The sequence below is a fragment of the Bombus affinis genome, chromosome 9, assembly GCF_024516045.1.
Source record: "Bombus affinis isolate iyBomAffi1 chromosome 9, iyBomAffi1.2, whole genome shotgun sequence".
Taxonomy (NCBI): Eukaryota; Metazoa; Arthropoda; class Insecta; order Hymenoptera; family Apidae; genus Bombus; species Bombus affinis.
The window spans coordinates 9,835,284-9,851,494 of record NC_066352.1 but is presented as its reverse complement, the minus strand read 5'-3'; the positions used below and the strand labels follow the sequence as shown (position 1 = coordinate 9,851,494).

At 43.8% G+C, this 16,211-nt stretch overlaps 2 protein-coding genes and 2 long non-coding RNA genes across 11 annotated transcripts in view; 3 read left to right on the top strand and 1 right to left on the bottom strand.

The window, feature by feature from the left end:
• Positions 1–4,760, bottom strand: part of LOC126920601 (trichohyalin) — a 68,628-nt gene extending 63,868 nt beyond the window's left edge. For 3 of the 8 annotated variants that reach the window (XM_050731220.1, XM_050731221.1, XM_050731224.1), the window contains exon 1: positions 1,787–4,757. In XM_050731220.1, the coding sequence (XP_050587177.1) occupies positions 1,787–2,572 (786 nt within the window). In that variant the 5' untranslated portion in view covers positions 2,573–4,757. Of the gene's footprint in view, positions 1–1,786 lie in introns of all 8 variants that reach the window. The other 5 variants (XM_050731216.1, XM_050731217.1, XM_050731222.1 and 2 more) reach the window with 3 other exon arrangements.
• On the top strand, positions 2,441–6,615 carry LOC126920624 (uncharacterized). The gene is made up of 3 exons (XR_007712019.1): positions 2,441–2,554; positions 5,711–6,013; positions 6,092–6,615. It is a non-coding gene; the product is annotated as an uncharacterized LOC126920624 (long non-coding RNA).
• Positions 6,616–7,828: 1,213 nt separating this feature from the next.
• On the top strand, positions 7,829–12,154 carry LOC126920605 (beta-hexosaminidase subunit beta-like). Its single transcript, XM_050731241.1, has 7 exons — positions 7,829–8,206; positions 8,812–9,037; positions 9,741–9,862; positions 9,923–10,295; positions 10,584–10,873; positions 11,274–11,536; positions 11,686–12,154. The coding sequence occupies exons 1-7, from the start codon at positions 8,006–8,008 to the stop codon at positions 11,861–11,863; spliced, it is 1,653 nt and encodes a 550-aa protein (XP_050587198.1). The 5' UTR covers positions 7,829–8,005; the 3' UTR covers positions 11,864–12,154.
• Positions 12,155–12,211: 57 nt separating this feature from the next.
• Positions 12,212–15,767, top strand: LOC126920622 (uncharacterized). The gene is made up of 5 exons (XR_007712017.1): positions 12,212–13,823; positions 14,055–14,185; positions 14,365–14,569; positions 14,661–14,786; positions 14,875–15,767. It is a non-coding gene; the product is annotated as an uncharacterized LOC126920622 (long non-coding RNA).
• The last annotated feature ends 444 nt before the right edge of the window (positions 15,768–16,211 follow it).

Here is a 16,211-nt window from a genome sequence, read left to right as displayed (position 1 = left end):
AAGATTGATTCGACAGGGGATGAGCTATTACAAGAAGTCATAATCGATTGAGAGATTTGCATCAATCTTCAATTTATGTAGGTTAATCGACGTAGGTTAATCGATAATTTAAGCGTTTAGTAGATGTTACTCGGAGAATATTAACCCTTATTCCGTAAATATACTTTCAGTAGCCTTAAATTATGCAAATCGTTCATGTTTGACAGGTTTCTTGGTGCTGTTCCGGACAAAAATAATACACGTTTATGCGGTAAAGGCCAAGAAGTTTTATATGTACGTATATTTTCCACCAATATCAGAAATATACAAAGTTTAATTCTGCGTGATTTACGGAGGTGAGAGTGCGTTAATGCCACTGCCATGACGATAATCAGAGGCATACTGTAAACATTTCAAAAATAAAGCTCCGGAGAATGTATATTTTTCCGTTCAACGATGGAGGGTATAATATATATATATAAGATAAAAAGGAAACGTGTAATAAAAAAACTTGTGAACGATTTATAAACTTTTGTTCGAGAAAAACCCGCAAAATATCGACTTACGTCATCGAAAGCCTCATTCGGAAAGATTCGTGTGATTCATATTTCAATCTCTATCCTCCCTTGGAAACTTTGAAATAGGAAATTCCTGTAATTCATTTCTGTACGCTCTCTTGCCCAAGGGCTCTCACCTAAGATCAAAACGAGAATTTTTCGCTTCGTAATTTGCCTGGTATTTTTTGCCAGAAAAAACTACCGCAACTCGCGCGGCTCTTCTTTAGCCACGAGCACAATGACGAAGAATTAAACGCCTCGATTAAGAGCCATATAGCGCCACTCACGTGACGTTCTGCCGTAATCGAACGAAACTTGACGTCTTTACAGACGTAACGATGTTCACGATCGTTCGATAAACCTTTTCAACGAAGACGAACACGATATTTTGAGTAAATACCGGGTTTTACGAAAGACGGGCAATCTATTCGTGAAGCTACACTTCGGCTACGATATTATATAAATATGCGACGGGCTTCGCGAACGGCTAACATATTGATCCATCCGTCGTCCTCGAAGGCAATGCGTACACGTCTCGTTGAAGGAAACGCAGAAGAATTAGGGAGTAGAATAAGTAGACTTGTTGCGAACGTCATTGAGAATGATCAATGGAGTATTGTCAACGTGACAGTTTGTTTTAAGACATGTTCATACGATTGAGTTGACAGTTAATGAGGTTTGAACGATCGAAGGTTATGGCGAACGATTGATCATCGAGAGATTTCGAGTAGAAAATATCGGATGAATCGGTACATCGGTGGCTCCCCCTTTACGCCGCATTTTTGGCCAATCAATAAACGTGTCTATACGAAGCGGCGAAAAAAGAAACGGGCCATTAGAAGTAGATCGATAAGTTTCTAGCGGCAATCACGACACGTTGAGTCGATCCCCTCGATTTAGAAATGTCAGAAACAGTCGACGAATATTTGGACAGGGACGTTACGCAAGGAACGATAGGATCGACGCAGATTCGTCGACGAAATGGATATCGGATCGGTGGATATCGTTAAGTTTTAGCTTAATCACTTTGACCTAAATTCCACGCGCGTCATCGAAAACGGGTCACGAAGAACGCACCGAAGAGGCGATGACGAAAACTTCACGCACCCTTTGCATAGAACCCTCTGCGGTACTATCCGTCATCGAGGCAAGAAGGCAACGAAACAGAAAGACTAAAAGGGAGAAGCACTAAAGAAGGGTAAAAAAGCGGCTATAAAAAGCAAGAAAGAAAAATCTGCAGCTCGACTGACCTGATTCTCGGAGCTGAGCAACTTCAGCTGTTCGTTGATCAGGCTGTACTTGGAACTCTCTTCTTTTCTCAGTGCTCTCTCCTTCTTGAGCTCGGGACTCCAGAAGGTCTTGATGCTATGCATCGAGCTGCCGAGCTTTTGGTTCGTCAGCTCGAGCTCCTTCTTGAGGTTCCCGAGCTCTCGTTGGAGATCGTTGTTCTGATGTTGGAGTTCACCGATATAGCCACCGCTGTCACGCAGCATGTGCGTATTCGGGCTCTGTCTTGCCGATCTCGAACCGTACAGCTCATCTTCCAGGTAGAGTCCACGATCGCGGCTACGTTCACGAGGATCGCGTATCGGTACGAACTCGCGATCGTGATCGAGAATACCCGCGGATGCACGATCAAGGCTGGTATACCTCGCTGACATGCCCGCCGAGCTGGACATGGCGGGTCTCGAGGCGCTTCTGGATCTGTGATGTCCGCCCCCACCGCCCCCGGTTGACATACTCCTGCCCCTCTCCTCGAGCATCACGGGACTGGCGAGGTCCTCGTCGCGGGAGTAGTACGGACTGCCCAGCTGATGGTGATGGTAGCTGCCGAATCCGAGGTGCTCCGGCGAGTTGTTCCCGCTACGAGTGCCTCTCTTGCGACCCAAAGGACTGCCACGACCGCTCGCGTAGCTTCTCGACGGGCTACGATCGACAGTGGGCAACTCGCCTACGCGACGACCGCTTCGGGGCGAACGAGTACCGCCTCCTGGCCCGACCACTCCGCTTCCGCTCGAGTACGGATCTCGCGACATTGTTTCTCGATTCTGTTCTATACTTTCTATCAATCGTTCTTCTCCGATTAATGGTTCGCAGTTCGCGCGAATACTCTTTCCGCTTTCTCGTGGAGGATTTCGTGAGATTGCTCACTATGTCTCTACGTTCGCTGCTCCTCGGATAACTCGATAATTAAGACTCGTGATAATAAATTGGTCGATCTTTCTCGATACTTTCTTCGCGCGAGTAATTTATTCGAGTGCGCCGAGAATAATTTCGTCGTGTATTTCTAATCTCGTTTTTCTCTAGCGTTCTATGATTTTTCTACGCGATTCGCGTTGATCTATCGTTACTTTTCGCGGATCAGCTACAAGCATATCCTTTGCGTCACGCGACGTGTTTCGCGTTTCAGGCACGTGTGCCGATCCTCGATGATCCGCTTCGATCGTCCTGTTATGCCACGGTGTCCATCCAATCGAGTGCCGATCCGCCGCTCGAGATTCTCGTTTCCGTTGCAATTTTTCACGCAACGTGGTCCCGAATCGGTTTGGCAGCTCTTCTACTCTACGCGAAAATGTTTGTCCGCGAGCGGCGAGCATTGACGACAACGCCTAACGCGTCGATCGAAGAGAGGTCCGGCGATCGATCGGCTTCATCGTTAAACAGATCCACCTTAACCAACTCGAATCACCGGCAAGCCAGTTCTCTTTCTCTCTCCTTTCTTTCTCTTGCTATTCCTTGCCAAGGATCCACCTTCTTGCTGGAAAGCCGTGCCGCACGCGTGGCTCGTCCCGTGTATGCGTGAGGTCACGACCCTCGTACTCGACGATCGATCTTTGACCTTCTTTCACCGGCAAAGCCCATCGAGTGGAGATGGATAGAGATCGAGGGGGAGAGAGAAAGAGAGGAGAACGATCCCGTTTCCGCGACGAATCCGTACTCCAGCGGCGCACCGTACCGATATTCTCCTTAATCTTCCCTCTTCCTCCGTATCTCTTCCGATCGCTCCTCTCTCCCTCGCCCTCCGTCTCGCGAATCCTTCGGACGGGATTGAGTTCCTGATCTCCGTTCGTGTCGCGGTGTCCAGTCGCGAGAACCGACTCTCTTCCGCGAACCCTCTGCCGACACGGGGCGAGCAGAGTGGTCGGGGCGCGTGCGTGCGTATTTTACGCGCGTCTGTTTACCAGCCGTGTGTCTACACGCGCCGCGGCGTTCCCGTTTCGCGAAACCCGTACCACCTCGGCTCCCTCCTTATCGATCTCATCCTCGCGTCTCTTCTCTCCGGTCCCGTGATCGTCTCGCCTCCACGTTCTCGGTGTTCGCGTTCCTCTATATTCTTCCTCCCTCGCGCCTCCACTCTCCTTCCCCTATCTATCTCACCCTCTCCTCTCCCTCTTCTGTCTTCGTACTCTCCTCGTCACCGACCACGACGACGATCACGACGCCGATGACGACGACGACGACGACGAAGACGACGATCAACCGACCGATCCGACCTACCGCCCGAACCGCCACTATCCACCATCCACCACGACTCGACACCGCCACACGTCCGTGCACCACTCTCTCTCTACCCGCTACCGCCACCAACCTCGCCGCCGCCGCCACCGCCGCCACCGCGCACACACCTACGTGCCCTCTCTCTCTTTCGCCCTCGGGCTCGCCCTCGCTTTTCCCTCCGCGCACATACACACAAGCTCGCGCGATCGCACACCCTTCTAAGAAACGAGAGAGCGTGGCGGCGCGCCAGAGTACACGCACGATCCTGCCGAGATTGATAGATGCTTCCGTGAGACCGGAAGCGTGCCGGCGGATCTTGTTTCGTTCGAGGCAACGCGCTCGCAACCGGCCGATTCGGTGACCACACGCCGCAACACCACGCACTCACGGGACTAAACTGTAACCGCTAGCGAACCACCCTTTCGTTTCACCGTCGCCGGCTGCTTCGTTCCTTCCTTCTCTCTTTACGTTCTCCTACTCTCTTCTCTTCTCCTCTCCTCTCTCCAGGCAAAAGCGGCGCGCACGCTGTCGAGCCTCTCCCCTACCCCCGTGATCACACGAGCACGTCGCGGCGTCGCCTCGTGTACGCACGCCACTACGATTCCCACCACCACCACCGACTACTACTACTAGCAGCGATTAAGTGGACCGCGTCGGCAGCGCCCTCCGTCGACGTCATCGACGTCGTTACGACGGACTACTACTATCGCGAGCACGAGCATCACGCGTCGCGTCGTTCGCTCGATTCCTCGCGCTCACCCCCACCGTACACCCCTCCGACTATATTCCCCGACCGTCGTCACCCCACCAGCCGACTTCTTCGTTCCTCCCTCCTGCGCAGATGGTTACCGACGCGCGCGCGCAGATCCATGCCGGGTCGACGGATGATTTTTGGACCAGCTAGGGACGATTCGACGGCTTACGTTTCCTCTTCCTACGGGTTTTGTTTGCCTATCCGCTCTTCTGCCGGATAGAAGGGGAGCGGTCTCTAATGGGAAAACTTTGTCCGGAGGAATTTCACGGAGATCCACGTTGTTCTTTGCCTTTTTCCGACTCGGCCAACTTTTGTTTCACCTCACTTCAGGGTGAAAGGCCGTTTCAGGGTTTATTTTAGTTCCAAGGGTTGAAATTTGTTGTTGCAAATATCGTTCCATGTCGGAAGTTCGGTTTTGATGCAGGTTTTGATGCAAGTAATCTAACGTAATTTGACTTGGGGTGGACGTTATTGGTTCTCGAGCACCGAGAATGAAAAATTTGCAAGATTTATCGCTGTGGGCGTAATTGCACGACGATAAACGGGGACGGTCACAGAGTTGAGCGACGTGTTCTGTACCATCGGTGAAAAACGATGAGAACCGTCACCAATTCGTTTCGTTACGATTGTCAATGGCTGGTGAATGAAGAGTTAAAAGGCTGACAAACGCACCACCGGATCGTGAATGGTGGCCAATCGTCTAGGGCACCCCTGTCCAAAAACATCGATATCGTCCTTTCGTCTTTTATAACTATTTGTTAAAGTTATTTTTTAAGAATATCTTTTAACAAACAATGCATTAAATATCACGATAAATGTAAAATGCGGCAAGCATACATAGTCTTCGTCTAAAGCGACCTTTATAAAATTCTAAACTTTGAGGAGTCTTCCTCCGTAAATAGAAGTATTGCAATTTCTTAAGGTTTCTGCAACACAAATTTTGAATGGAAATACGTCAACGTGGTGCCTAGTTTGCGTGACACGTTCCTGAATGCACGTTCCACTTCGCAACCCCTCGTCTCACCCCTCTGGCGTCCGTCGACCCGGCGTACGACATCGCAATCAATGAAGCTACGATTCACCGAGCAGTGCCGTGCCACCAACTGGCTCCTAAAGTTCCAATTTCACGAAACCAGACGTGTCATCAATTTTCCCCGTAACAGTTGGTAATATCGTACGAAATACAGAAAAGAACGAGCCACAAATTTACATTGGAATTTTAAGGGTACTTTTGTTATTTTGGACCGAACAGATGACGGTCGTCGTTTGAAGTTTCGTATTTCTACCTTTATCTCTTCCACAGGTATAAGTTGCAAGCATCGTTGCGAATTTGTATCGATTCAAGCGGAATTGGGAAATTGTGTTATACTCGACCGAAGAATTTAGAGCAGGAAGACGTGTCTTCGTTGGGAAAAGTTGGGAATCGTTGCCGTTGCTCGTGGAAGGTGAAGGAAATGCGCAAGCCCGTGTTTTACGATCGGCCAGCGGCTTCTTTGACAACACAGACGCCGGGGGAAAGTCTTGCCCGTTTTTCATTCCTCCGAGTTTCATCCTAATCTCCAAGGGGTGAAACTCGTCACCTTTGAATTCGCATTTTCCTCTGACTAACTCGTGTTTACCCGATGACTCAACTTTTCAAAAGACCCGTCGTGTAACAGAAATCCGGAGAATCCCTCGTGAAATATTGTTGCCCGTTGTTTGATATCAGGGATCAGTTGGCGTCACTGGAAAAATCACTTTCATAAAAAACTACCAATTCGTTATTTCTGAGAATCCGAATTGTATCCGTGAAGTATGCCGAAGAATAAAATGCTTGTTTTCCCTGTGCATTATTTATTTCTTCATAAACCTTTCATTTTGTTCCGTTTCGTACAAGTTTTATGTTTCTATTGTTGGCAATTCTAGCGTTAATATCAATAGGAAGAAAGTGAAATAAATCTATCAAGGAATGATTTTATCCTTATCTAGGTTTACGCGAAAAAGAGTAAAAAATGGGAAATAACATGTGTCACGTCATTCGACAATAATCACGATGATCTATCGGCATCCGCTATCGCAAAGTCCGAGCGATCGTCGACCTTTGCACTTCGATGCCTCGCCGTTTCGATATTGACCGACGATATCGTGAGCGGATCACGCTTGGCTGAACTTCATTCTCCAATTAATTTAGACACGATAGGCGACGTCTCCCATTCAGAGAGGCCGTATTCATAATATGGTACCAACATTTGCATGCTTCCGACGCTACTTCATTCGACAGTGTAACGTTTCCTTTTAATTTTGATTCAACCGTGACAAAATAATGTTGCAGTCGTGGATCAATCAAACTGTCAGATAAACGCTTGATTTTAACAAGGTATCGTATGTTTTTGTTGTCGGCACGTTATCGATGAAATTGAAAATTATTGATATCAAAAGATATTATATAAATATGAAGAGACTTATTTAAAAAAAAAAAAAAACGATGCGAAGAGATTGATATGATAACGACACTCAAAGATATAATCTTTCCATTGTCTATTGTTGATTAAGATACGATATCTTCTATAAAAATTGCGCAATTCGATTGCAAATTTTCGCACAGACATATGCGCTCACTATCATATTGTATATACATCCAGGCTATACTAATTACTAGAATTTGTTGCACTCATTTTAAAAGAGGAACGTTGCAAGTGTGAGGTTTCCTTTCATTTCATTAGCAAGATTATCCATAACCATCTCGAAGAATAGCTACCTTAGTCTAGGAACTCTAGTCAGGGTTTTGAATTCTACACCACTTCCACATCTTTAAAAAGGCTGTCGCTCTTGACCAAAAGAAAAGAGTTTCCCCCGATGACTTTCCGGAATGTTTGCAGAGATGTTTCTCTAACCGGTCTCATATGCTGCACGTAGCGTTGAACGCGGTCACGTGTAAGAATTCCACGTGGTGTCAACGATCTACCAATGCGATCAACGATTAACAGCGTGCGTCTTTGTCCGCAACAGCGATGCTCGTCTACTGCAAGACGTTCGTTTAAGGACACAGCCGACTCGTGGACTGGTTGTTCCCACTTGACCGTGAGCACGCCGCCAGGCAAAGTGATGAAAGTTAAGTGGCGCAGCCTAAGGTCGTTACCACTCTCGTTACCGTACGCGTCGTTCTCTGCGTTCAGTAGACGATGACCACTCGCTGGCGTCGCATCGTTCCTCCCGTTGAAAACCTGCTCGTAAACCGATGGACATGAGGACCAGGTTGCCAACATTGTTCCTGTTGCTAGGATGGCTATCGTGTCTGTTAGTACACAGAGTTCACTCGTTGAACCCGGACGCTGGCTCTTGGGTGCGTCCCACTCAGGGCGAACCATGGCCCAGTCCAACAAATCGCATAGTGCGCAATGCGTTCTATCTTCTGCGACCCTCGACTTTCCAGTTTAACGTGAGTAATTGAAGAAGGTAATTCCATGGGGAGACGTTTCGTTTTCTGCGTGGGTATTTCTAATTGGTACTTTACGTAGAGCAAGTTTAAATGTTTCACGGGGACATTGGCAGCTGAAGTTTCTGGCTCCAAAAGCCTTGTTCGTTGATCGTAGAGTCTACGATAGTTGGACGAAAGTTGTAGGTTTGTTGCGCTTTATGGCTTTATGATAGCGGAGCTTCCTTCAGTAGGAAGCGAATAGCAAAGCGTAGAGGTATCTCCTTCCAGGAACAGGTTTCCTTTGACTGGGGGACTCACCCGTGGAAATTCGGCCCAAGCGCGTGCAAATTTTTATAAAAAGTTAATTTCATAGACGGAACGTGCTTGTCAATATTCGCTATCTTGTTCCGTTGTCTTGTTTTTTAGTCCAACTTGTATCGTTTTCGATGTATCCGCATTTGCGGATAACAGATAACTCTCTGTGTCGTTATCTTAATTATACTACGCGCATGATTTATCTGTGTGACGTACGGCGAGAATGCAAAGTCAGGTTTCCTGTAATAATTATGGCTTCAAATTGACAATTAATGTTATTTTGTCTAAATTGAAGTGAGTCGGTTTCGTAGGTGATTGGCGGCGCATGCGATATTATGACGGATGCGGTGGAGAGGTACAAGGCAATTATTCTAACGGAAGCACGAATAGCGAAGATTTCGTCGCAAGACCATCCTAAATTCCCAGTAAGAGACGATGCAACCATCAAAGGTACTCTTAGCGCTTTGGATATTCGCGTGACAATGCCTTGCGAGATGGATGGCAATCACTGGCCTCATTTAGAGATGTCGGAATCATGTAAGTGCTTATGCTATAACGGGAAGTAGCAAAATGATTGTGCATTCTTAATAAGAAACTTGATGTAACATAAGCAACATGTTCCGAACAGTTGTGTTAAGTCATTAAGACAGCTGGTAAGTGGATTAGTGCGAATGGATCTTATTAAATAACATCGTCATTTCTTATTTCATCTCTCGACCGAGAGATAGAATTTTTATGCGTCTTATTCGTCAACGATATAATTACGAGATCACGAAAGCTTCGAGAGGCAAGATGCTTACAAGTATCTAGAAACTGCAAACATTAGAAAGACGTTTAATGATACGAGCCAATAGGACGATTGAAACAAAGCCACGTTACGAAGCCTGATTTTTCTTCATCGTTCTTTATTTAGCTCCGCTTGGAAGTCGAATCAAGCGATTAACTGTAGAAGTAGCGTGAAGATTATACGCACGCACATTCTACCATTATTGTGCAAGATTTAAATCTTTTACACGCGATAGTTCTTTTCTCTTCGTTCTCCTTTTTGAATGAAACGAACGAGTCACGATAAGGATCGATAAATATTCCACGGAGTTCCAAGGTTCTCGTAACAGGAACTTGATAGAAATTTTAAGTACTACGATAGACCTGAAAGATCGGTCGACTCTCACAAACACCGGTAGGAGGAGATGCGTCTTCTCCGAACAGATTTAAACTCGAATCGATTGAACTTTTGCAGACGCTCTCGTGATCAACGAAAACTCTACAGTCGCGAATCTGGTAGGTGTGTCGATATGGGGAGTTCTTCGAGGTCTCGAGACTTTTTCTCAGCTCTTAATCCCAGCTAGCAATGGTTCTCACGTAAGTATGTGCATAGAAAATGAATAAATATATAATTATAAGCACGCGTTTCTTTTGTAGCTGAAAATCAAATGTCAGACCATTCAGGATGCTCCAAAGTTTCCTCATCGTGGACTACTGTTAGACACGTCTCGTCACTATTTGCCCATCTCTGATATAATGCTAACTCTGGACGCCATGTCTTACAATAAAATGAACGTTCTTCACTGGCACATCGTCGATGACAATAGCTTTCCTTACCAGAGCTCCAGTTATCCGGAACTGTCCGCCAAGGGAGCGTACCATCCCTCAATGGTATACACATTAAACGATATCCAGACGATCGTTGACTACGCCAGGCTAAGGGGCATCCGAGTGATGCCGGAATTCGATACTCCTGGACATACTAGGTCATGGGGTTTAGCTCATCCTGAACTATTGACCACTTGCTACGGTAAATACATTATACTGCGATCGATTTCTAACTAAACAATTTTTCTACAATTATCAAATTTTAAATTAATTATTTAATTATTTATTATTTAAATTCTTCGATACTACTAAAAATTTAACGATTCCAAACTTTTGAAGGATAAAATATATACATACACGTGTAGGTCTATTAAATTCTCTTTTTAATCCGTCTCTTTACTTTTCTATTATTACTTAATCTCTCTATCACTAATCGTTTAACCATTCGAAAAACGGAATTTCTAAACTGTCATATGAAAAATATTATTAGATAACGGAGGAAAGCCAAACGGGAAATTAGGCCCAATGAATCCGACGAATCCGCAGCTTTACGAGTTCCTCAGTCGTTTATTCGCCGAGATCGTGCAAGTATTTCCGGATCAATACGTTCATCTTGGCGGCGATGAAGTGCCATTCGATTGTTGGATGAGCAATCCGGTGATCAATTCGTATATGAAATCGCACAACATGTCCAGCTATACGCAACTCGAGAGCGAGTACATCGGCAAGCTTCTTCATATCACCAATTCTCTTCAGGCGAACACGATCGTGTGGCAGGAGGTAAAGTATCACCCTATGGTGTTTGCTCGTCTCATAAAACGAAGCTGAAGACGACCGGGTAATAAAAACCGATAGTGAACCTATTAATCGCTCGCCTTGTGATTGCTTCGTGCGTGAGATTGCAAATGAAACGATCGCGTTTTATCACCAACGGACGTTCCACGCGAGGAAAACACGTTAAATAAATGGTATATTTTAGACGATGATATCGTTTACTGCTTGGGTCGATCGTACACAAGAATATTCATTTTTCATAACATCAAACGACAGCAAATATTCCATCGTGATAAGTGTCCCAAAGCAAATTTATTGGTCGTTTACATTGGCGTTAAAGGATGAATGAAATATGAAGCACAAGCTAGGTCAGTGAATTGAGATCTAAATCGTTGTTGGTTTTCAGGTATTCGAAAATGGAGTCGTCATGCCGAATAGTACTGTGGTGCACGTGTGGACCGGCCAATGGGCGAAGAAGTTGGAGAACGCGACCAAAGCTGGACATCCGGTATTGTTATCAGCCTGCTGGTATTTGGATCATATCGCTGGTGGCGGTGACTGGAAGAAGTTCTACAAATGTGACCCATTGTCGTTCGCCGGGGTGTCATCAAACTTGACTAAATTGATGCTGGGTGGCGAAGCTTGCATGTGGGGAGAATTTGTCGACAGGTAGTTGTTTGTTCTTTCTTGTTTAATTGAACTCGAATCCAAGTGGATAAGAGTTTAAAATATATTCAATTGATTCGAGTAGCTGCAACATACGATTGGAAATTTATCCGTCGAATGGATAATCGAAAAATTGACGTTCTTGTTTCTAGGAACAATGTGCATTCAAGAATATGGCCTCGTGCTAGCGCAGCTGCAGAGCGTCTTTGGAGCAGTACGAAACCAGACGAATACAAAGCTGCTCAACGCCTCGAGGAGCATGCCTGTCGCATGAACAGGCGTGGTATTCCGGCGCAACCACCGAATGGGCCTGGATTCTGCGTGATGTAATGGAAGGACAATTAGCTTAACAATTCTATTTAGGCGTGCCAGAAACACACGTCACGCTTTAACAAGTGATTAATGACTATTTACAAAAAAAAGAAGCCGCAATGTAATAAAGAATAAAGTGTTTCCAAAAGTTGGTCCGATAATTAAAAAAGATTTTCGATGTAACTTACAGATCAATCGCGCGTTCTGTAAGGTAAATTGATATTCCTATAAGGTTAATTGATTAAAATTTAAAATGTTTTTATAGTTAGAAATTTGTAAAAAGATTATACGAAGTAGGTATAAAATGTTTACGGTCGAAAGTTTTCACTGAATTATAGAAAATACATTTATAGTCGGCTAATGCATAGTTAATTACATCACGTTACTTAATATACATTAGCTAATTACTGCATTAACTCTAATGGAGCAGAAGCAAAGATAGATACTTAGCAATAAGGAAATTCCTCCTTTGACAGCTTTTCTATCTGTTGCAGCGCACCAGCAAGATGATAAAGTTATCGAATCTTTAAAAATAATTTCACCGTTTAACTGCGTTTGACGAGTATACACGTCAAACGTACCGAAATAAAGCTTTTGTTCGACGTGTATATTCGTCGTCGCTTGTATTCATTTACGTATTCCACGGCCTAACCCTGTCAGAGATTTCTAAAATCAAATTGCCCAGTTAACTGGTTAAGTAATTAGCGACCGTTTATAACCAAGGAAACCTCAACGACTTGGATTTTTTGGAATTAGGCCAGGGCTACGCGAGTGTTGAACCGACCACGCTGTGTTGCGTGGCCTGCGTTGTAGAAATGCATTCACACAGCGTGTCACACAACTAAATTTGCCGCAGTGCTCGCGTGTGCGTACATTTCTACAACACAGGCCACGCAACGCAGCGTCGATATAACGCTAGCCCCGGCCTTACTGTACCTTCCCTTTCTTTCCTTAAACTCAGGATGTTTTATTATCTTTTTACCTGTGGACTATTTCGTAGAAGTTGAGCCTTTTCCCTCTTTGGCATATGCCCTCACCAATTATTTATTCTCTCTACTCTTTCCATCTCGAGAAAAGCGAGGTAATTCGATTACCCATCGCCAGCAATATGTCTAACTTCAATTATTTTTCCAATAGTCAGTCTGTAATAGAATTTCGTGAAGAAAACACTCATTTCTCCTCCCAGTCTACTCACCTATCCTGGTTTTTTCCGAACGGTCCCTATACTTCAGAGAGACTGCATTAAGTTGCAGCTCGAGGTAAACGAATAACAGTTCACGTGAACGATCTCGTACTTGCAATGCTATCCTTTCTCTTTTTCCTTCTCGTCTTTCCTTTTTTCACCCCTTTCTTGTCATCCTCCTCTGTCTCTCTTTTTCTGCCTTTTAACTTTCCCTACGTTTTTTCCTTCTTTTTACTTCCTTTTCGTTTTCTCTTTCTTTTGTTTCCTTTCCTTAAATTAATATCAATATATCATCTTGAATTATTTCGAATCTGATTTTATAATTAGTCGCGATAGTAGCCATTAGGAATCGTTTAATTTAATTGATATTAATAATGTTAATATACGCATGCAGATTACGGAAGTATCAATTAAGCGTAAGCATGAAATTTTTTCACAGAATTATCGTTACGAGAAATAAGGTCGAATAGCCGTGATTTTACATGCTATTTTCCCGCTGAAAAAGAATAGAACGACTGGCTGACAAAAGAAAGATCAGATCGCCTGGGCAACCGGCAAACTAAACAAGCAAATAATACGTCACACCGTTTAGGCTTCTCGTTCGTCCATCGACAAAATTTCAAGTGGTCCGAAATAGACGTCGAACCACGCCAATGCCGCCGTTTCTCGTTAGATTGGGCCTGGTCCATCGTCAGGGGATCGACGATAATATGCAGACTCACGGACATCGCATGGAAATATCGACTTAACTCCTCGTAATCAGCTTGTATCCCGTTAATGCCGTAGCGTAATCAAGTAAAGTCTCTCTTATTAACAGTTAATCGACTTTGTAACGCGGTCTAAAATAGAATTTAGATAATTCGAATTCGACAAGAGATCGCAGAGGACTCAAATTCGTAAAATATAGAACTTTAATCAACCATTACTTTTCTTACTTCACAGTTTTATTTCAAACATGATAAGTATAAATAAGATTGTGTTAAATTTATTTATCTAAACTATAGTATCATTTTTTTTCGTACGAAGGTTGTTTCGGAAATATGTCCTGCCGATCTTGCTGTAGTCCATGCTGCTCCCCCCCACCTTGCCCTCCACCCACTATTTTATGCAGACCACCTTGCCCACCCCGTTGCCCACCTCAGCCAACTAAAACAACAGTGAGTTCCAACAAATTATAAAAATAAAAATACGAGACAAATCAAATTTTTATTCTTTCTCTGTTTTATCGTCGTTACAAGAATTTCAAAGAACAACGTGTAACAGCAACGCAAATCTATTAAGTCCTTTACGTAGCTTGTTTTCACGGAGCTAACTTAATAACTCACGTCGAAATTAGGTTTACCTACGGCCTTGTACCCCTTGTCCACCTTGTTGCGCCATTCCTTGCCCACCAAAGGTTATCGTTGCGTGTACACCACCACCGCCACCCTGTCCACCGCCCTGTCCAACTGTGGCGTTCGTTTGCACCAAGAAAATGGTCCCCTGTATGCCCTGTCCACCGCCTACTCCGCCGCCTTGCTCCCCTTGTCGTGCAGTTTGCCGTCAGTTCGCCATAATACCATTCACTTTTGAACGATGCTCAGGAAAACGAATGTATAATTGACGTTCAACGCTATGGTTTTCTCTGTGCAGTGTCTCATCCCCCCTGTTAACTGCAGGCAAGAGTTGGAAGGTTTCTTCGGATCTGACAGTTAGGCGTGTGAGATCTAACGAGAACGACGAATATATACGTGGATTTGACTTTTCATACGAAAATAGGTGATTTTTGAAATATTTTGTTGACTCGGTTACATCTAACTACAGCAGTATCGAAAGATAACGTTCTTGTCTTTTTTTTTTTTTTTAGGAAAATATCAGGTACAGAGAGATATAATTTTCAAAGAAAATTTGCGAGTTAAGATAAAAATACAAGATACATGGAACTGTTTCAACGTTGAAGAAATCCTGATCAGGTAAAACGAATTAAGACACAAGTTCCTAATTATGATCGATTTATTGTCTCGGAAGTGGCACAAAACTTACGACGAAGAGATCCCGATTGCTTGTAATCTCGGATTGAACTGTACTCGAATGCGTCTTCCAACAAACTTTTATTTCTCAATTGAGGAATTCAATGATCATCGCAACCGAATTAAGAATTACCAAGAATTTAAGTGACTTACCGATTTAGACGCCACCTTGTTAGGTTGTTCATTAGAATGACGAATTATTAAAATAACGAGGATTATTCTTGTGATAGAGATCGAGATTTCATCGAGAGAAATATTTATCCGTTATTCCCAATTTTCAGTTTTACATGATCTTAAATCAACTGCAATTCGTCCCACTCAAGCTACATTTACATTGCACAGGCATGTATTTTTCCCCCCCCTTGAAAATAAGTGCGTTTGCAAAGTGAAAGGTCACGGGGTGAATTTGCTGCATATTTTTCAATACGGTTTAGCAATATATTCATTCTTCGATATCATCGTTAAACAAACGAACGTGATTACGATGTACTTCAGCATTTGATAATGTTGATCGCAATAGAAAACAGGTACCATTCATTTTTTACTGTGATTTTTTTTTATGAATCAAGTCACGTTGTCAAGGTTTTGGTACGGTTGCGACAACGGGATGACTGATTTTATCGTATCACGTTCGAGATAAAAATTTCGAAGTTATATCACGATCTATTGTCATTATCAGTAGCCGCAAAGAAAAATACGGAAATCTAAGAAATACACAATAATGTAAACAACATATAATAAAAAATTGTAAAAGTATTTAAGTCGCATTCATTTACAAGAAATATTTATTTCTTTTTTCTCGTTTATTAAAAAAAATCAGCAGGAAGTTATTTATGTGTTTTATATTTGAAGCGCTCGGAAGTCAAACTGAACAAGTTCATTTCTGCTCAATCTTTAATAACATCTTTCTTCATTACGAGGATACAGGATAAGTGCTTAATTAAAAAGAAATCAAATGATTAACCTCAATACTGTTGATCGGTTTTACTGGTGTGTGGCTCGCTTCAGTTAGATATAAATTTGAAATCAAGAACGAACCATTAAGCTGTATCCATGACAACACAGCTTACTTTCAAACCTGGACTGACATCTCGCTGTCAGAGTTTCCCATTTTCCTCGGCGGTGATGCAAAATCCGAGCTAGAAAATTACCTGGCTTATCACAGATGATGTTC